The 22,424-nt window shown below is 45.6% G+C and overlaps 1 protein-coding gene across 4 annotated transcripts in view; it reads right to left on the bottom strand.

Moving 5' to 3' along the window:
- The window catches only part of LOC119168268 (BCL11 transcription factor A), a 664,540-nt gene that overhangs the window by 10,202 nt on the left and 631,914 nt on the right, over positions 1 to 22,424 (bottom strand). For all 4 annotated transcript variants that reach the window (XM_075867205.1, XM_075867206.1, XM_075867207.1 and 1 more), the window contains one exon: positions 1,253 to 1,563. In XM_075867205.1, coding sequence (XP_075723320.1) covers positions 1,253 to 1,563 — 311 coding nt within the window. The remainder of the gene's footprint in view (positions 1 to 1,252; positions 1,564 to 22,424) is intronic.

Raw genomic sequence — 22,424 nt, 5'->3', positions numbered from 1 at the left:
TGCCCGTGCACTCGAAGTTATTCGCCAAGGAGGTTGTGCAGCACGGCTTAATGAAGCTGTGATGAACAGTGAACAGTGAACTTTATTGACATCATGTACATAGTACACAATGCCGGAGGCCGGCAGAAAAAGTCATCGCAAGGATAGCTTGACGAAGCTGCGGGCCCCCGTTTTGGCACCAGCGTACAACGGTGTTCTCAGTACATAAACAGACAACAACAATAACAACAACAAGAGAAGGAAAAAAAATATGTACTGAACAGATAAATCACTTAGTACAGGACCCGAAGGAAAACGTGAGCCCACTACAAATAACCACGTCTTGCGTACAAACCACACACAAAATAAAATATACACCAACGGATGTACAAAATAGCTCAGTACATATAGATTACCTTCATAATACATGCATACAGATTAACATAACTTTGTAATTTACATAGAGTACACTATAGATATATAATTACACAAATCATTCAATACACGACCGAAGAAAAATATGAGAAAATGTGAGAAAATATGAGAAAATATGAGGTGGTTACAAATCGCTATGCCTAGCGTACACCGACATATTCTCTATAGCTGACACTCATAGGCATGCGCGAGATATTATATAGTGTCAATGTGTGCTCAGATTTGGGTGCACGTTAAAGAACCCCAGGTGGTCTAAATTTCCGGAGCCCTCCACTGCGGCGTCTCTCATAATCATATAGTGGTTTTGGGACGTTATACCCCACATATCAATCAATTATATAGTGTCAATGTAATTATTTGCAAGAAAGGAACGTATTGCATTGAAAGTGTTGGTTTCCAGCTGAAAGTTAAATTCATATAAGGCATTTAGTAGCCTCGGAAGTCTGTTTCCTAACGTCATTAGCATTGACGGCATTGATGATTGATGATTGATGAAGGCATTGATGATTGATATGTGCGGTTTAACGTGCCAAAACCACCATATGATTATGAGAGACGCCGTAGTGGAGGACTCCGGAAATTTGGGCCACCTCTGGAACAACAGTTACTGTCAGTCTAACGGGCCCGCGACGCAGCAGAGAGACTTGGTCTTTCTGTCCCGACGTGGAAGTGGCCCGAAACTTGCTAAAGGGAATTACGAAGGACCTAATAAAGTTCATTCATTCATCCATCCTCTGCGAGTGTAATCGCAGCCTCCAAAACGTTTTCCATCGTGTGAAACGTGCTCGAATCAGAGCCTCTGAACCGCGCGTACTGCCTCGCTTATGAGAAGTCTCACCTGAGGGACAGCAGGTTCAGTGGAGGACGTCGGCGTCGACCTCGCCGATGGCGAAGAGCCCACCGGGGTGGGCGGGGTGGGCGCCGGCAGGCCGCCGACAGACGGCTGCGCCGAGGACGGCCGGTGCAGCAGGGGAGGCGTGACGGAGGACCGCCGGCCGCCGCTGCCCACCAGGGGAAAGAGCGACCCCGCCGCGCTGATGTTGGCGTCCACGTAGATCTTGAGGCCGTGGATGTTCTGGCAATGCTGGACCAGAAGCCAGGCTGAAGGAAACACGTGCTTGCAGCTGAAGCACGTGTAACTGCTGGGCTCTGCGAATGGCGATAGAGAGAGAGAGAGAACTTTGACTTGAGTTGTGCAAAACTACCGTAGAAACCCGTATTGGGGATGTGTTGTGTGTTCTTTGTAATAGTGGCTGCGCTTCCTAGCAAGATAAGGAAGGAAAAGACGAGGAAAAGAACGGCAGGGAGGTTAACGAGTCTCTAGGCAGTCGGTTTGCTACCCTTCGCATGGGAGGGAGATGGGGGAGATGAAAGATAGAGAAGAGAGAGGGAAGAGAGATAAACACATCACATTAAGCAGCACGCGCACGCACACTCAGTCATAGATGCAAAACTAACATAGCCTACATGTGCCGCATAATTTAGCAATTATAAGTCGACTACATTGTAGACCAACCCCACAAAAAATGTCTTGGCTGAAAACAAGAAAAAAAACTGGAGGACCCTTACACTTCGTCTTTAAAAGTTGAAAGAGATTGCGATATTCTGTTCCCAGTGTGTACTTCAAACACTTAGTGTGTGAAATCTTTTCGAACTTGCTATGTACACGCGACGTTGCCTTAGGGGTGCAGTAGCGCGTGTGCCTTTCGTAGTGGGCGACACACTTTAAATTATGAAGTCATTATGATAATCCCATCTTCCGACGCAACAAGGCAACATACGCTTGTACCACGCATTAATACGGCAATATTTCACATATTGTGAAACATGTATACAGGACGAGTGTGTTTGTAAAACATGCAAGTTACTTTCACTGCATTTCCAAGCAGAGGAAAGTTTTTTTTTCCCGCATGCACAAGCAGAGTCGTGGCTGTCTGTGGTCGAACACCATGTTTGCCATGCAAACGACCCGGGTTCGATCACCACTCATTCCCAGAATTTTTCATTTATCTTATTTGCATCTCTCTCAATTTTTCATTCGCGCAAGGATGATTTCTCAGTCGCAAAGAACGGCGGTGACGCTGAAATTTCTGCTAAACGAGCTTTTTCACGCTTTCGCGTTAAAGGAGAGCGCATTTTCTAAAGAAAATTAATTTACAATGTCGCTGACAACAAACCCGTGGGAATTGCAAAGAGGGCTTCACAGCAGGGCTTTAAATATATGCAAAAAAGGTAGCTTTACGGCAATGCGCGGTAACCCATAAGAAATAAAACATTTGACGAAATCGTTGCTGACAGTCCTGGTTATACAAGAGAAAATGCGGTGTATCTTGTAGGTTAAGCCCAAACATAAGCAAACAGTGGCAACCATGTCAACATTCCTGACTGTTCGTCTGTTTCGGTTGTAAGTCGACCTCTGACTACCGATTCTAATTTTACATAAGATGGATCGACCTGCAATTGTGCAAATGTACTTGAACAATTGTGCGTCGACTCGGTTGGCTCGGGTTTTCATCGTATACGATAAAAACCGGAGCCCATCCCGAAAAAACCAGAACACAAAACTTGGGTCTGTGTTCACGATTTCTCCTTAACAAGCCCGTATATACGAGTATGAAGACACGTTCATTTCGTTTCAATACGTTAAAAAGTGGGTGCTACGGTCAGCTACCCTATTTCCCGTTCAGGGTAGCAAGCCGTGACTAACACTCGTGTTCACAAACGTTGGTGTTGCTAAATTGTTCCGCGAAAGGTGCTAGGGAGACTGAAAGGCAAGGAGACACATTGCCTAAAAATATATTCATTCTTGCTTGCTTTGACTGTTTACTTATTTCTTGCGCCCGTTCCGATTTGTCTTATAAAATTCTACCATTCTAAATAGATCCAAACCTCGATGACAAACGTTACAAAGCTCGAAAATTCAAAAAAAGATTAAAGCAAGCGAAGAAGCATGACGAGGCAACTGCTCTGGGGCGGAGCAGCGGTAGGGTTTCCAAAAGCTCACACAAAATCATGCACATGAAGCTCCAAAACGTTGTGAACAATAATTTTACTTGCACATCCCCAACAAGAGGCCAAGACACGATCGACCATTCAAGGCGGCGGTTGAAGATGTCGATGAGTTGTTTGTTTGCGACACCTTACGGCAAGCGGGCGGTCGTTAACTTAATGAGCATAGTTTACCTCGCGTCACCTACAGAAAGCAGGTAATTTGGACGCCATGATTACTTCCGAGCGATTAACCTGAGAATAATTTGGCCCTCACCTAAACGATTGCTGCGCAAAAGTATTTCGAAACCTGAATCGAATCGATGTTCTTACAACTATTCGCTGCTTACTGGAAGACACGGTATGCGAGTTCGCGACGGTGAAGCAGAAATAAGGCCGCGCCCTTGTGAACGCGTGAAACAACAACGATCAAGAAGAAACGGGGATAGAAGCATTTGAACCTGCACTACGATTGAGAACGCTTCCCTAGCGGAAAATTCGAACAACATTCCACGTCTGTGCTCTTCAAGGCAAAAAAAAAAAGAATTTTGCTTCGCGCCTCTCGCAGCGGAGCAATCGAACTGTGTTGAAGTCATAGCAACGACGAGGCAAGAAAATAAATTTCGACTATAGGCTTAGCTACACTCCACGTTGACTAATTCATTCGCGCTTTCGCCCATTCTAACGTGAAGAGGCCACATCGCAGTACCACGTCTTGAGGCCACCGAACAACCGACGCTCGAGCGACGAATTCAGTTCTACGCCGCAAAGCGAAGGCTATAGTTTGGAAAAACAAAAAAAGAAACGCGAGAATCTCTAGCGTAGGGAAGAACATCGATCACTTAATAGTGATAGATTAACACCGCTCGAACGGCTAATAATTGCTTTCCGATGTCGCTCGCTCACGCACACACTTTTCCGGCTCACCTATACAGCGTTGTACACCCTGCGCAGCCCTTCTTCCCGCTATCCCATCCCCTTTCCGAGTGTTCCCCATTCGGGACACCAAAGATTCGCCGACCGCATCTCGAGTTCCCTCAATCCCCTCTCCTTTCCTCGAAGATCCCTTTGGGGAAAGAACGCTTCCCTTTCTAACCTGTTTTACTCTCCCTCACACTCACCTCGCTCACCCCAGATAGCGTGCCGCGGTCCCCGTTTCCCGGAGTTATCCTACAAGACAATTAGCGCCCTCCGCGTATAACGGGAGAACCGTCTGCCACCTTCCGCCGTCTCAGTTGTCCCTCTCCCACTCTCTTCGCGGCAGGCTGTACCGCAATCCTCTTCGCTTGGGGAAAGCGGAAAGGAGAGTGGGGAAAAGGTCCTCGGGTACAAATACGGCCGCGAAGGGGGGGAAAGGAAAATGTCGAAAGGGAACTGGTCGTTCGTCACGAGCGCTCGTCGGAAAAGTCGTTCGCGGAGAGTAATTAATCCCGGAATGAGCGATGCGCTTCGAACTTGACTTGATGGTTCCGCAAGTCCCCCTCATTTACCCACCTCTCCCTTTTTTCCCTCCCTATCGAGAGCGAGTTTGGGTCGTCGCGCCGCACTTCGTGGTCGCTGTTCGAGCACGCAACGCACGTAGAGTTACGGCGTAGTCAGTCAACTGCGGTCGACTACCAGACCCTCTGCTTCCCCATCAACCCCTTCTTCCCGTTCGCCACTCGAGCCCAAAACACCGCTCATCGCGTGTTTGCCGGGTCTTTATTGATTCTCGGGGCGAAAGCGTTGTTTGCGCTCTAAGAGGGAAGTGTCTTGAGGGAATTCCGAGGGAAGCTTGTGAGAACGATCCTCCGATATCACAGTGAGAGAGTGAAGGGAAGGGAGGGATAATGTAGGCGATCTTCGTTAGTTCCAGAATGCCAGAGTCGCTTACGTCGCTGGATTGCTCGAGAAGTTTTTTTGTCCGGAAAGGATCGCGTTTAAGGTAAGGGGAGTCATCCATCACGGGGAGTCGCTTCTGCACGACGAAGTAGACTGATGCGCGGGCCAGTTATGCGGTCACGAGTAGGGCGACTCTGGGGAGGAGAACGGATGGTGCTCCGAGTGTCGTGTTGGCGAGTGATGCTACAGGTACGAAAGTTCCCGGATCGCCACAGGTCATCTTTTATGCATTACGTAGCGCGGTCGAAAAGATATCGGTAGTAGGAGTTCTCCAATAGTTAACTAGATACTTTCTTCTGGACAAATTAAAGAAGAGTTGCGCAAAAAGTGAAATCTAGGTCTAATTACACGTGAGTTTGCATAATACCATTTGACCATCAGCAACATGTACATTCAATGAAGAATTCTGCGGTCGACCATTCTTAGAATTTATCAATTCATCAGCGATTACCAATAAAATCACAAAAAGTCTTCAAGAATGACCAATTCAAGAAAAAAATGCTCTACCTGCAGGCCAACACTGACAAATTTTACTAGAAGACCATTTTCGTTTTAGTTTAGTCGCGGGAAAAACAAAATCGCGAACGTTAAGTGACGCGTAATCTTTTCGTCCTCCTCTTCATCTTCCGCTGGCCTCCCAGAATACGCGCACCGATTTCTCCAGCGTGAAATACAGTAACTCTGATGTGCAAAGAGAAATGGAGAGAGAGAGAGAGAGAGAGAGAGAGAGAGACGGATTTAAAGAGAAAAATAGAGAAACTTGATTGGAAGACAGAAAAAAACAGGACGCCGCAAAAATACAGGACATTACGAGAAAGCAACAGAGAGAATCAAAGAAAAGCATAGAAAGAGATAGACGGAGAAAAAAAGAGAACGAGAAAGAAAGAGAGAGAGAAAGAGGGAGACTGAGGACTGAATACAGTTATACACCGAGGACGAAACGAACAGAGAAAAAAGTAATAGATAAAAGAAAGAGCAACATAGAAGACCTTTCAGCTTTGCACCACTAGGCCGAAGATGCCTAGATTTGTTTCTGTGTTTTACTTTTTTCGGAACATCGTTTTAAGTTTCTACCACGGAGAGAAGGTCACTTAAGCAGAGCATTAGAGCCCTCGTTCTATTCTTTTTTTTTCTCCTTTTTATCTGTCGCCAACACTAAACAAGCTAGCTACACACTCCCTCTCGCAGGGCACTTCCTATATATATATATATATATATATATATATATATATATATATATATATATATATATATATATATATATATATATATATATATAAAGAGGGGGGTGGGCAACGCAGCTCCCATTTTGACCTTTTAAAAGACGTCCATGTAAAACATGCCCCTCTATTGACCCCTGACCTGTCCGGCTGCAGGACAACACAACGTGAACAGTTCGGTGTCCACTGCCACACGTAAAAAGGTCCGACCTGGTGTCGCCTCCTTCCCCCTTCTCATTTCCTGGGCAGCCGCTATCGCACTTGCGCGCCCTCTGCGGACAGAATACAGAACATTGTAACCATGTCTCCCATACCCCCCCCCCCTTTCCCTCTACTCTTAAACATAAGTGTGCGATGGACAGGCGCTGTAAGAGAAAACGACATTTGCTATACGGCACTGAAAAATGGGGAAAAAAATGCTGGTGGACAAAAATTTTGATGGATCATCGAAGTGCGGGTCATCGGTGAAAGACGGGGAAGAACAGGAGGAGACAGAGAGAGAGCCGCGAACAAACGGTCACACGTTCTGACAGCCAGCGCCATAGTTGCTATTTTATTAATTTTTATTCTTCACTTTTTAAGCGCGCTGGAACATCCTAGCGACCCCCCCCCCCCCCCTCCGCTCCCTTCGCCCTCTTTTAACCAAGTATTAACGAAGTTATCCTCTAATACTGAAGCGATGGCCAGTACTGGCGACACGGTTCGCGAGTATTAACCAAATTATTATCAAGCGCGCAGAAGTGATGAGCAGTGATGGAGAAATGATTGACCAGTATTGTTCAAACGCTTCGCCAGTATTGGCGAAGCTCTGGTCGGCACTGAATAAATTATTGGCCGGCATTATGCAAATGATCGGCGAGTACTAACGAGATGATTGGCCAGAATTGAAGTAATGAATAGTTTTAGATTAATTACGGTCTAGTGACGAAATTATAGGCAAATATTGATCAAATGATTGGCCGGAACTGCAGAATAGATTAGCAGCAGTGACGTAATAATTGACTTGAATTAACCAAATAGTTTGCCAATACTGACGACGTCAACGGTGACAAGGCGAATTTATGTTAGATGTCTAAACTATGGTAATTGTAGGATAAGCGGCCGTTAATATTAAATGACGGTGAATATTGACAAAACGATGGGCTAAACGCTGGACAAGAGAAAGCATACGCAAGCAAACAATATCAATGTTCTCAAATCGAATATAACCTCTTCGCAATAGCCAAATTACAAGCACAACTTATGCATGAGAACAAGTAAAATAGCAATAAAAGTAGCAGTCCAGTCCTGCCACGTCAGATTCTACACGACAGAACGCTTCACTCCAAACTTTAGCAAAATTAATCCGTCGAACAAAAGCTGAAGAACCGAAAAAAAAAAGCGCCTGGACAAGAAGATGAAAACAAGGAAATTGTACTTCCAAACGTCTGAAAACTTAATGAACACACAATCAGGGCTATAAGATTGCGACAGCGAGCGAATGAGCAACCAAACAAACACAAACTAACACACATAGCCCCTCCATCATCGGAGATGTTATGAAGTAGTTACAAAGTAAAAACATGTACAACAAACAAACACTCGCGAGAGATGAGCGGTGACTTCGGGGTGCGTGGTGGCAGACTGGAGGGGTACGCTACAAGCGTGGCCAAATAATTTCAGTTTAGGTTTATGTTTTGTTACTTAAAGCTTTAAAACTGTACCCGCACGAAACTTTAGAGGACAACATACGAGGCAGTTGGCAGTTAAATAACAAGTGTATCAAGACGCACCGCGGATGTGAGACAAAAAAAATATATAAATCGGGGAAAATTGTGTTACATGATGACCAGGCACCGGGGACCGAAGCTCCGAACTGTTTTTTTTATTTTTTTAGGAGTTCGAGACAAGGTCTAATTCAGGGACCGGGCGAGCGACCCACCCTTCTCGATATGATTATGTTTTTCTTATATTCTTTCTCAAACATTTCACGTACTTTTTGTTTTCTTTTATCTACAGCGGCCTGCGCCCGTTACCGTTGGCCGATTCCTTTGTTGTCAAAAAACGGTCATACATCACTTTCAACTGTGCAGCGATGATCAATCGTTTTAACGAATAAGGAGAGAAGCAGCCCGTTCGGGGGGTTTCATTAAAAGACGCAAAATAAATAAAGGCAAAGTTTAACATCAAGTAAACACACACGCAAAAAGACAAAAATATGAAAAAAGGTACACATATATAGTACAGCTTGCACGGGGACTTCGGAAGTCAAGGGAGCCTGTCTTTTTTCTCTCGCTTTGTTTTTTTTTTCTCTTTCGAAATTTCAAGAACACATAAAAGATTAGTATCATATACGGCGATGACCCCTTGTCAGAAGTAGCATTTGGAGAGCTTACGAACAATATTGAAGCGTCGTCTACGCTACAATTTTTTAAACACAATTTAAGTTGTGTACTTCAAAGACACGCCTTCCGCGCTACAGTGGCTCCAAGCTTACTATATTTTATTTGTGTATTTCTTTGCGAATGGAGAGAGGAAAAAAAGACCGTGAACTGGGGTATAAGGAATAGAATGATGTAAGTTCTTACGACAAATTCTGTGTTTTTCAGCAAACGCGTGAAGCGAAAAAAATGAAACGTATATTCATAAAGTTATAATTCACACAAAATAATCACGAAAACACGGACATGTTTTTGTCTTTCTTTAAATCACTTTCATGAGCTCTGTCAGTAGTGTACACAGATTTGGCGGCACTCGCGGGCCTTCGGGCTCGTGCAACGCTGAAAGCGAAAACGTGACACACACACACACACACACACGCACACACACACACACACACACACACACACACACACACACACACACACACACACACACACACACACACACACACACAATGGTACATTTACTTCTTATAGTTTGCGTGGTCGCTACCTGAAGGCAGAATGAGATCAATTATTGCAAACATCCTTTAGAAAGTATAACCTACCCTGGTACAACGTCCCCCAATACGAGTCAAAGAACAAAAAATCTTGTGCTGTGGAAACATCGGCCAGAAATATCCAAAGTTCTTCATAAAACAGTCCGAGGACCGATGGAAACAATATTTGCACCTAACGTAGTTAATCACGTCGCTTCTCCCATGATACTCATTGCGCAAGCGCGATGTTTACCGACATGGCAAACTTGAAATACTGAAGACAATTGAAGGGAGGGGGTCACAGCGGTAACGTTACTACGGCACTGTTAAGATCCTCTGTCACTATCATTGTGCCAACACCAGCAACACACCAAGTACGAAGCGGCTTTGCCTTATGGAGTGGGTCTAGGTGGCAGAGCACACACACAGGAGGCTCATTCAAACATTTGTAAATAAATAATTGATTGATTGGTTGTATGATCGACTGATTCGCTGATTGACTGACTGATTGATCGACTGATTGATCGACTGATTGATCGACTGATTGATCGACTGATTGATCGACTAATTGATCGACTAATTGATCGACTAATTGATCGACTAATTGATCGACTAATTGATCGACTAATTGATCGACTAATTGATCGACTAATTGATCGACTAATTGATCGACTAATTGATCGACTAGTTGGTCGACTGGTTGGTCGACTGGTTGGTCGACTGGTTGGTCGACTGGTTGGTCGACTGGTTGGTCGACTGGTTGGTCGACTGACTGGTCGACTGACTGGTCGACTGACTGGTCGACTGACTGGTCGACTGACTGAACGACTGACTGAACGACTGACTGAACGACTGACTGAACGACTGACTGAACGACTGACTGAACGACTGACTGAACGACTGACTGAACGACTGACTGAACGACTGATTGAACGACCGATTGATCGACCGATTGATCGACCGATTGATCGACTGATTGATCGACTGATTGAACGACTGATTGACTGATTGATTGATTGGTATGTGGGGTTTAACGTCCCGAAACCACCGTATGATTGTGAGAGACAGCGTAGCAGAGGGCTCAGGAAATTTCTGCCACCCGGGGTTCTTTAACGTGCACCCAAATCTGAGCACACGGGTCTACAACATTTCCGCCTCCATCGGAAGTGCGGCCGCCGCTACCGGGATTAGATCCCGCGATCTGCGGGTCAATCCTTAATTAGAGAAGAGACTTCACCTCATACAAGATAAATGAAAGGTAAAACAAGCTTGCAGCACTACGTTACTTAATTGAGACCCATGGATGTATGAGCGCCGCAGTAAGTATACTATCAACATACTGCGGTATCTCCAAGCTTCCGAGTGCTACTTTTCGTCCCAACTACTAGGTATATGGGCCACAGATTTAATGAAAACGATGGCATCCCCTGTTTCGCCTCTACTTAAACTTAGTTACCTCACCAATGAAGCCCGCTTTAGCCGCGACCACTCTGGACAGCAAGTAAGCCACAACTCTACCGGCGCCTTTACACATACTTTGCTACCGTATTATACTCGGTTGTTTATCTCTCATTGAGGTCAACAAAACTTATCCGGGCCAATAGAGCGGAACACCGAAAAAGAATGACAAGAGCGAGAAAGAGAGCTAACTACACATGCCCTCCTCAGCCCAGTGCACGGGCGAAGCGGGTCTAGACAAAGGGCGTAGCTTCGAGAACGGGTCAGAGATCGAATGAAACTAAAGGCAAGACACAATGCAGGATCCGGCGGAGGCTACAGCGCGCGCAGCGAGTGATTGATGAGCCTTTATTGGAGGCTCCGCGCCACCCGTGGACCTCGGGGCAGGAAACGCTTCGTTTGTGACGGCGACGCGAGCTTCTGGGCTTTCATCTTGTTCCCATCTCGCATGCTCAGAGCTCTTAATTATTTCTCTACTGCGGCTCCCGACTCTCCACAAAGAGAGAGAGAATCGCCGACACTTACTAAAAGAAAAAAAACAAGAAAAGTGAAATGCGGATGACCTGATGATGACCTCTTTGGAGTGGGCCTAGAGTCGGGCACAATGAAATATTTTGCCACATTTATGGTGGTTTCTGCGAGCTATATATACGGTACAAACCGAGAATGGGAGGATTAATGCGGTGCACCAGCCAACAGCAACACCTTACACTCAACAATACGTAAATAAAAACTCGGAAGGCCCCTTAGGTATTCGCCTAGCATGACTCCCCGAAGGCGAAAGGTATCGTTTTCGTTTTCTTCTCAATCGATGTAGTTATCATCCCCCAGCACATTCCGAAAGCTGTATGCGCCTAACGTGGTTTCGCATTGCCTTGGAGATAAGATACATCGAAAGTTTTTTTTTGTATATTTCATCCGGTTTCGCACTGCCTCCGTGATCGGTGACGCACTACGTGCTCGTCCTCAAGTGATGCAACGTCAATAATGACGTCACGAATGTGGTGACGATTTGTGACGCCAAGATCGCAATATGATGACATGATGATGATGATTTATCGCATCACTCGTGTGGACGCCGACACCGCGGGACTTCGACGCCACCGATGGTGAATTTCCACGTTTCATGGGGTATATATGGCTTTCGCTTCAGAAAAGACGCGGCAAATTTACTTCGTATATCAACGGCCTAACACGCTGCAAGTGTTTGCAATACACTTCGTGCGTCATGCTCTTCCCACCAAACCACTGACATCATCGCCGGAGAATCAGCGCTCAACGGTAAAGCCTATACGCAAGGCCTGCAATGGACGAAATAAAATCGAAATGTCTTTTATGCCTGAAATTGCGCAATTTTTCCCGAGAGAACTGTGCAGGAACAAACCTGAGGGGGAGAAAAGCAAGAAGAAAAAAACAGCGAAACAATGAAGCTGAAATACACGCACGAAGAAGTCTTCTTATAGAGTCGAGAAAAATATTTTTTGGCTTGCAGATATGACCAGCGTGTCCTCAAGGCTGCCCAACAAACAGAGTTGATGGGGCGGTGGGAGACAGTCTGGGGATGTTCGTCCCCCCCTCCCCTTTATTTTTTTCTGTCTTCGTTGGCTCAAGGCATCTTAAAACATCGCGTGTATTATTATACGCTCCTCCTTTTTCGGGTTTCAGCTCCATAGTGATGGCAGACCGTTCGGTGAACTTTGTTGGCAAAACTTCAGTACACAAAATGCAACGTTATAAAACGAAATAAGTAAGCAAGACGAGATAAACGCCGCCGAGACTCTTGGACGCAAATCGGACCTTCGTATGCGTGACCACGCCACTTTTGCAGCGTTGGTTTCATGATTTCCGACCCCCGTCTTTACATTTGCGCATTGCTTTGTTTTGTTTGTTCCGTGCGGAAAGGTACGGACTTGTCAAAACCATAGGCCGCTTTAGACGCGGGCGACCCCGCTCTATGTGTAACCGTCTTTCTTTTTTGGGTTGTTTTTATTCGTAGGCAAAGGCCAGCTGCTTAAGTAGAGGCTCATAGCTTCGATTTTCCTCTCCAATTTTTTTCTCTTTTTTGAAGAAGAAGAAAAAGAAGAAGGAAGCGGTTGCGGAACGCCAATATGCCACCCAAATGCATAGCTCACCCTACTGTTCTAGTAACAGTTCCTGTAGAATCGTTCTCAGCAGCACTCGTTTCTAAAACACAAAGGAGCAGAAAGCGATGCTATATATCGCTCAAGGATTCTTATACGGGCTAACTGTCCCATGAACATACGTCGATTGTCAAGTTTCTTGCGTTTTTTTTTTCAACGGTGGTAAAGATGTTTCCATTGATACGGAGTTATCAGCTACCGCATCGCAGTAATCTACATCCACAAAGTTATAAAAAAAACATATTACAAGTACAAATCCCAGTTCAGAACTCCGAAGCACCGCAATAAATGGCCTCCGCTGACAGTTTAAAACAATATATATCTTAGCAAATCACTGCAGAGCCACTAAACGCTTTTTGTTGCTGATAAGTTGTATAGTCGAAGCAGCCTCCCTTCGGCATAAAGTTATGCCATTTCAGCATCTTCTGGTAAACAGACTGGTCTAGCTCGTCCAAGCAGCAGTTCTTTCTATCTTCAAACTTCATCAGGGTATATATAGAAAACTGTAGTCATGCCTTCAATAAAGCCAACACATACACCAAAGAATAAAACACCACAATAAAGCGCAACATGGCATTCATCCTCATTTCACTAAGTGCAAAGTTACGCTGTTTGTGCACCTTTGCAAGTGTTTCAGGAGCTGCTCTATAGTCCATATTTGATGTTTTCTTTTCAGTTTATTTCCTTTGCTAAGATCTTTCGTTCTCTCTTCCCATTTCTTTGTGGTGATCTTTTACACAATGGGATAATCCCCGAGAGTGTTCCCCACACATACAAACAAACAAACAAACAAACAAAAACACACGAGAAGTCTACAGGGAATCTTGGGGAACAAGCGCTATCCGCAGTGCATGACGACGAGTTAATCAAATTCACACACAACGCCACGCATTTGCCCCCCCCCCCCCCAACATACACAGTTACTTTGTCCCAAAGATTGCGGCAAGCATCCTGCAGCAAGAATCCCCACTCCGTTCTGTTCTCGGCCAGCAACTTGCAGACACGGTCGCAATATACAACACGCACGCAACACGAACACCTTAACCTCGCGATTCCCTCTTTCCCCACTCTTTGCGTCGGCATTTCTCTACGTAAGTCTAGCAAGGCCTTCTCTTACTCTCCCCATTGGGAATACGATCTCCCATTTTGCATATTCGTACGTTTTCGCCACACCATAGCTACTCCTTGACCAATGCCGCGTCCTCTTTTCCTTCCCAAGACTTTGCTCATCCTCCTCACACCTCTCCCCGATCTTCGCACTCCAACTGTATACGATTCCTTAGCCCACCCGTAGGGAGCACACTACTTTCATCTCTACCTCGTCCCGCACCTTATCCCTCTACCTCTTCACTCCCTTTCCCTCTCATCCTTCAAGGGACACAAGAACATTCCTCCTTTCCCCTCCCGTCCCCAATTCTTCCCTACTTGTAGGCTCCCTCCTCGCAAGATGGGAGGGAGGGAGACCAGGGAATAGGGGAAGAGAAGTCTGGTCGGGGCTCGGATAGCGCTCGGTCGTCGCTAGCAGGCGCGGACTTTTTCCCCCCACAGGAGTTCTTGACAGAGATTGATCTTTTCTTGATGACCACTGCCCGGGTGTATTTTAATTTCCTGTGCGCCGCCGCCGGTCCTGCGCAGCCAGCTAGCTTCTCGGGAGCGCCCGTACACAGGCCGCTGTTGTTCAATCCCCACGTCCCCAACCTTTATTCCCCATTCTCCTCAGCCGTGCTTCAGCGCCACTCTTAACCGTTGGAGGGGTACACACAAACAACGCGCGGTCCCGCGTACACACGTTCACATACATGTTCGTCAGCGCGAGCCTTCCGTCCATTTCATTATATAAAGCCGGGATCGAGTCCCGACCGACCAGCAGGCGGGAAAACAGGGAGGGAAGAAACGGTGACGCTGGCTCGAACGCCGGATTGCCAGGAAACTGCATTCGTACACGCAAGCCATCCTCGGACATTTGCTTTTAGCTTCTTCGATTTCCCTTGTTGCCTGCCATTTTCTCTCTCTCTCTTGTTTTCCATCGAAGGACAGCAAAGTGAGCTCCCGCTGATCGCCTTACATTAGAGAATCTTTCGCCCGCCTAATACTGCGGAGACGCGACGCAGTCCTCTGAAATCCCGTTGAACGAAACTCGGCGTGTCGGGCTCATTTGTTTGCTTGTTTCTTTTCTTGTTGAATTTTGTTTGTTCTTTTTAGGTTCATAACACTGCCTGGTTTCTCTTTTGGATGCAATTGACTGACAGCAGCTGTCTGTAGCGCAGAAGGGGGAGAGGACGGAGGCATATCGAAGACGTCGGTGAAGTGCGCGTGTTTCGTGTCAATCATTCGCGATATACGACCAAGTACGACGTCTTAAACGCAGACGTAATTTTTATGATTTTCATTTGAAATGACCAAAGTGATTGCATTGCGATTTTTCTCGATTTATATTTTGTGAAATTACGCGTTCGTTGAACTCCTGGTTTTGTACTTAGGAGTGAACCGGAAGCGAGATTAAACCTCGCTACCCATTTTTTAATGCAGCACTCACAGGCGCAAATAGCCAGACTTTCCTTTTTTCGTTCAATTCACGAAGTTTTACTCAATATTAGAATAACTAACGGACTAAAATTCAGAATAAATAATAAGGCCATTAAACACTCATGCCGAGCCTCTGTTATTGTCATGCATTCAGTGAACAGGTAATTAGATAAGGTTAAAGCATTCAGAGCATCCAGCTTAAAAAAAAGAATACAGGAATGAACAAATCGATACGGTGTGCTGGTGCTTAGTATCAACATTTTTGCCCTCCCGAAATCCCAACTGCAGAAAGTGAAAGCATATAGAAAACTGGCATTTTTAAAAAATTAACTGCAAACCGCAAAAGTATTTAAAAAAAAGCTGTAACTCTAAAATGCTATTGCTGGAGGCCAGCTTGAAGAATGACATTACAGAATACATCCGGTCATACAGTGTTACTTTGCTAATTGGGGGCGAAAACAATTTGTGAAAACAATATATATATATATATATATATATATATATATATACCCGTAAGGAAAGTCAAAAGTGCTGCTACGCGGACAGCGGGATTCCAAAGAAATAGCGGAAGATTATTATTATTATTATTATTATTATTATTATTATTATTATTATTATTATTATTATTATTATTATTTTACACATAAAATATGGAGAGAGCAAGCTGGCAACTGCCGCTAGGAGGAACGGAAAATGAGACGTGTTTAGGGAAGGAATCGCCAAGTCATGACTTCGGCAATCTGCAACTCATTAGGCGCTTATAACAAAATAACACCGACATTGCAAACTCGCCAGGTGTTGCGAGTTTGCAATATCAAGATGTTTACTACAAGCAGCCGCTGTGGTAGACAGCTTCGGTAATTCAGCAAGTGCGCTACTTGAACAATGCAAGTATTTAACAGACAACCGAAAGTAAAACTACGTCTTTTTGTATGTAGTGCTAGTTTTGTGAGCATTTCTAGCTACGCGTACGCTTTTAAGAGTGTCCACTAACAAGAATAGAAACTTTGCTACATAGATCACGGCTACAGCGGAAGCTTATAGGGTAAAGACGCGAGCAAAAAAAAAAATATTACACCTGCCATGAACTCGCTGTAACTATTAGCTTACGTATTCCCTCGCCACGCCCTCTTGTTCACGCGATCTTCAGGCGATATTGCCCATCTTTTTTTATTGATTTTTTGCAAATTCTTGCAGCAACACAAAACAATTACAAAATAACCATGCATATATAATAGTGTTATTTATTATGAGAGACACAAATTATATTAACAACAATATTATCTGGGGTTTAACGTCCCAAAACTACGATATGATCAAGAGAGACAGCGCGATGGAGGGCCTCGGGAAATTTTGACCATCTGCTGTTCTTTAGCGCACACTGACATCACACCGCACAAGGGCCTCCACAATTTCGCCTCCTCGGAAAATGCAACCGCCGCGACTGGAATCGAACCCGCGACCTACAGGTCAGCAGCCGCGCACCGAGGCCACTGATCCGCCGTGGCGGACAGACGCCAATACACACAAAGTGGTAGTGCACCATCCCCGCATCGCATCTGTAACCGTTGTAAGCGTAGCAAGCACTCAACGCCTGTCCCTTAGTAGCCGTATCTTATGTTGACATGTTGATGCACCGTACTTCCTCAAAGACCATTACGGCACTGGCGTGTTTACACTTGAGGAGGTACGGTCTCCACATCTATCTGTTCGCCCGTAACCAAAGAGAAAAAAAAAAAAACGAACGATAGAGAGGCTACAGTGGTCGAGCTCAGTATTCGATGAAACCAGAGCCACGGTATGATGGCATGTCAACAATAACAACAACAACAAAAGATAAAGGTCAAATAGACTGAGAAGACGTGGTTCACGCGACACTGAAAACGCTCGTGCGATACATGCATACGAAAGGTACGTACAAGACAAAGTTCGCATGTGCAAGAAACCGCCAACAGAAAGATGTCGCTAATGGACACCGAGTCGTAAGGCCTGCTCGGTCGCTTGCTTGCCTGCTATAGGCGCGCGACGAAAACGCACCAAGAAGGTCGGGAAGTGATGCATATCTGTTTGCGGACGACTTCACTCCCGTCGCATCAGGAATGAGCGAGTGCTTTTATTCCCTTCTGTATTCCTTCTCGGACTCTCGGCTCAACCGAACGAACGCATATTCCCGAACGGCGCACGTGCACCACAGATACTCCGGCCTTCGTAGTACAAACGGCGCGCTCTTTGAATCCCGCTTCAAAAATGAGGAACACACAGAAAAAGAAAGACTAAATAAGGAGTAAAAGCGGAGTAAATTAGGAGACATAAGCAGAGTAAATACGTATAGTGATATAAAAACGGTGTAAATAAATAGTATCAAAACAACTAAAATGGGAATAAAGTGGCGAAGATGGAGTAAATAAAGAGTATAAATGGAAGGAGCGTAAACGGGGTCTCCTGAGTTTTTTTTTTTCTTACGGCGCGTTAGAAGGATCGTTTGAAATGTAAAATGTGTGGCTTGGGTCCTTACTGGCAAACAAACAAAAAAACGAATAAATAAAAACGTAAGCATACCGTATGTAACGCGAGGCAAGTGAACCGGTGAAAAAGGCAAGTGAACCGGGTTGGCGCTTTGTCAGGCGTTCTTTGCCTTTACGCCGATCCCCTAGGCAAACTGTGTATACGGGTTGTCTGAAATAAAAATTCAAATTCAAATTCAAATTCAAAAGCAACCAATAAAAAAAAAAGATCTTGAACTTGAGAAGCGCGCGTCCAAACAGCAAAAATGAGAGCTCGAGAGTGCGAAGGCACACAAAAACGAAAACAAAAACGAAAATTTCGAAGCGAGGAAAGGCGGAATGGAGGTGTGTTTGTGTGTATAAAGTGCATACGCGTTCCGGATGACATAGGGCGCGAGCGAGCTCCTAGGGGTCGCTACGGTTTGGTGGCCAAGAAGGAACGGCCATATCTTATGTCGCACTCCGTACGCCTATATACTGTAGCGACGATGCCGACGACGCAGGTCAAGCTTCAGCGACCGGACGACTCAGAAGGAACCACTCACTTATGCTACTTCTCTCGCACAGAGGGCGTTTGTACTTTTTTAACTCCTTTTCTCCTTTTTTTTTTGGAGCCCCGTATATCGAGGCTCTTTTCGAGCGAAGCCCTCCGTGTGATCACTCCCTGACGCTGCCGACAGATGCCGCCGATGATTCTGGATGCCGTCATGCCGACTAAACTGTACGCTCTTGACAAAGTTCTGATTAGCGAAAATTTCTGTATATCGATCTTCTGTTTCGTAAACCTACGTTCACTTTTCTGTTCGTATCGTGTGATAGTTGACGTGCATTTCTGTAAATCAACGTTTTATTCCGCAAATTACTTTTATGTTTGTATAGCTACTCGTGGTTCATGTCACCCTTTAAACTGAATTAAAAGCTCACTACGAAATGCACACGGCACTGTAACTACGCTGTGTGCATTAAATAGACTGAATTCAATTGTATTAAGGAAAGATGGAGCAGAAATATAAATAGGTTAAGTGCAAGTAAAAAAATAAGGGAAAGACGATATGTAGTTGCAATTGTCCGGCTATCCACGCGTCCTCATGCGCCCGAAAAGATTGAGCAAGAAATAAAAATTTCAAGAAAAGTAAACGAAACGCGAACAAAAAGAAAGGCTCGGTAATGACCCAAACGCGCCGGAGATTTCTGTCCGAGGTCCGCGGGTGTAAAATTTGGTGCCCCAAGAACCGGACCGGAACTAAGCAAACTCAGACCGGAAGCTTGTTCCGGGAGAACGCGCGGTCGTAGAGAGAAGATCGTATGTGTTTTTTTTTTCTCGCTGGAGTCAAAGCAAACGTCCGAATTCGCAAGACCCTGATGCCCTACAGAAATGAAAGCACAAAGAAAAAACAAAAGACAAACTTCGCCACGATTACATTGACTCGGGACATTCGAAGATGACCTCCTCCATCTAGAGATGAGCCTCACACGATAACAGTGGCGACAGTATACTTCAGCGGTCATCACTCCATTAGGGGGGACAGCGCCGACGTGAAGTGGGGGAGTAGCGAGGAATTACGACTCTGGGAACAAAGTGAGAAGCGTCAATGGTCATCTCTCTATTAGGAGGCAGCGGAGTGGTGGGTATCATTAAAAAACTGCGTTCATGAAAAAGGAACGACGTCTTTTTGTTTCCTTCTCGCTTGTTCTGTCGTTCTAATGGGTCAACTTCCTTTGTTATATGCTTTTCGCCTTGCAGTACTCGATTTAGTAAATGGCCAGTGGCTGTTCTCGCCTCGCGTGAGGATCACAAAGAAAGGCGGTTGAAAGAGACAGCAATCGAGTCTGGTCAAGATGGGCGACGAAATTGTTTCTTCCCCCTCGCTATACTCTCCCACAAACCCAGCACTTCTAGCTTCCACAAAACGATGATTCGAGGCTCTCTGCAGTTGTGAAAATAATGTGATCCGTTTTGTGTCCGCGGTGTTCTGTGACATTCGCGGCTAGTTTGTACTACCTCGCTAGTCATGAGTGAAGAGGCGCACTTTATATGTTGGTATCAAAAGGTTTGCTGCTCCGACTTAACGATATATATTAAAAAAGTACTGTCACGGAAGTGACGTTTGTCCTGGCGCATTTCGCGCTGACATGAAAATACTTCTATGTGCTTTTCGTAGTCGCAAGAAAAACTGCGATTATGTATGTTCTCTAATACGCGAAAACAACTGAAATTATCCATTCGCCCTTTCTGAAACAAATTCACCTTCGCCATAGCTTACCGTAACGACTCGCCTACTATTATCAATATTATTACGAAGAACCACCGTATCAGCGGCGCTTCTTCCTCGCTTACGTTAAACTTGCGCTGGCAAAACAGTGGTTAATGTTTGGTTATAAGGATTACTTATGTTGTCTAGCGTTCAGTATTGAAATATATCCCTTGACGTTGTCATATGCTATATATGAATTGCGATGCCTAGCGTCCAATAGTGTAGGCTATCGGCTGTTATAGCCGCAACAGCGAATGCATCCAACGAATATCCAACGATCATCTCCCATATGCGTAGACTGAACGATAGTTATAGCGCGAGAACAAAACGACGACACAGATACAAGAAGGACACAAAGTCCTTCTTGTCTCTGTGTCGTCGTTTCGTCCTTCTTGCCTCTGTGTCGTCGTTGGACAAAACGACGACACAGAGACAAGAAGGACTTCGTGTCCTTCTTGTCTCTGTGTCGTCGTTTTGTTCTCGCGCTATAACTATCGTCATGCCATACCAACTAGCCCAAGCTGCCACACTTCTACGTCGTAGACTGAAGCCGGAGACAAACAGAGTAGAATTATCCTTCGTTTGCGAGCTTCGCGCGCACCCCATACACCGTCCACACCAATGCGAGTCCCCAGCGGATACAGGCTATCCTATCGTACAGGTACAAGCGACGACAAAAAATATACGAATAAAAAAATCATAGCGTCACGAGGGAGCGCGCTCAACCGGGACCGGCCACACCGTCACCATGATTGAAGCGGGCCGCCGAAGAGGCGACATTTCCGGACCCGCGGCGCAAAAAGGCGTCCAAGCGCGTCGACAGGGCAAACGACCAACACCTCCTAAAAAACGACGCACGCACGCCAGGCAGACGAGAGTCAGGTGAGATGCTATAGCTTCACCTCTCGAACTTTCGGAGCGCCCCTTTCTTTCCTTCTTTCTCCCGTCCTTCCTACCTTTCTTTCTTCCTTTATTTCTTTCTTCGTAGTTCGCTGCCCCTTTCCTCTTCCCTCCTCTCTTTCTGATTTTTATATTCCCTTTGTCCAATCAACCAATGTGGCGTAACGAACCAGTAGCTCTTCGGGTTAACCCCTGTGCATTCTCCCTTTCCATTTCTTTCTTTCTATCTTTATATTTCTTTCAATGCATCTTTCCTTTTTACCCCTCTCTTTTAATCTAAGTGGGATAGCCAAAGGGACACTTTTCCGGTTAACCTCCCTTTCTTCTGCCTTTGTATTTCATTCCTTCCTCCCTTCCTTCCATCTTCCTTTCTTTCCCTGCCTCAGCTACACGCATTCTTTCATTACTCCAGCATTCCTATCAACACTTGGCCTCCGCCTTCTGGCATGCCCTCTCGTGCCTCAACTCCAGGAGGTCATACTAAAGCCAACCCTACCTTTTTTTGGCTCGGCGACATTTTTCTCCTCACCCCTTCACGGACAGGTACTCCTCTATTTAGCGCTTTCTTTTTTTCGGTCGAGCGGTCACAGGTGTCGCCATCGACCAAAGAGGAACAAAAAAGTAAGAGAAAATGGTAATAACGCGCCCGATGAGGAGGGACAGAGAGTGTAGCCGAACAAAAAAAAGGACTAATAAAATGAAAACGGCGCACGACACTGACGCACCAGGAGCGTGAAATGAGAGGAACAAAAAGAAGATCAGCCGCAAAGTACAAAACGAAACTTTAGTCCTCTTAGAACAAGCTAATTTAAGGGAAAACGCCCTGAAAACATACAGACTAGAATGACAAGAGATTCGGGGGAGAGGGAAGGCGAATGCGGTGGGAATTCAAACACAAAAACGAAAAAAAAACAGAGCCAGCGGCGGCGTCGGCGAATCTCCATGCACTCAGGTAAACAGGCAGGCAGGTGTAAGCGCACGCACGTACAAGCATCCACACATACAAACATAAAAGTGCATACACAGTCTGCAGGAGCAGCGGCGGTGCCACTCATCCGTGTCATGGAATCGGGCTTCATTATTCAACCAGGTCCTTCACAGCGGCATAGTTGGACGCCCTGTCCGGGGCTCGGCTTGGCTCCATCCCGGCCGCCGAACGGCGACGCGTTAAAAAGGCGACGCCCAGTGGCGGATCGAGGGCGGCGTAGCCACGTACGCTACGCTTCCCTTTCGCGAGG

The sequence above is a fragment of the Rhipicephalus microplus genome, chromosome 6, assembly GCF_043290135.1.
Source record: "Rhipicephalus microplus isolate Deutch F79 chromosome 6, USDA_Rmic, whole genome shotgun sequence".
Classification (NCBI taxonomy): domain Eukaryota; kingdom Metazoa; phylum Arthropoda; class Arachnida; order Ixodida; family Ixodidae; genus Rhipicephalus; species Rhipicephalus microplus.
The sequence above is the reverse complement of the archived record's forward strand: the minus strand, read 5'-3'. Positions and strand labels throughout refer to the sequence as shown.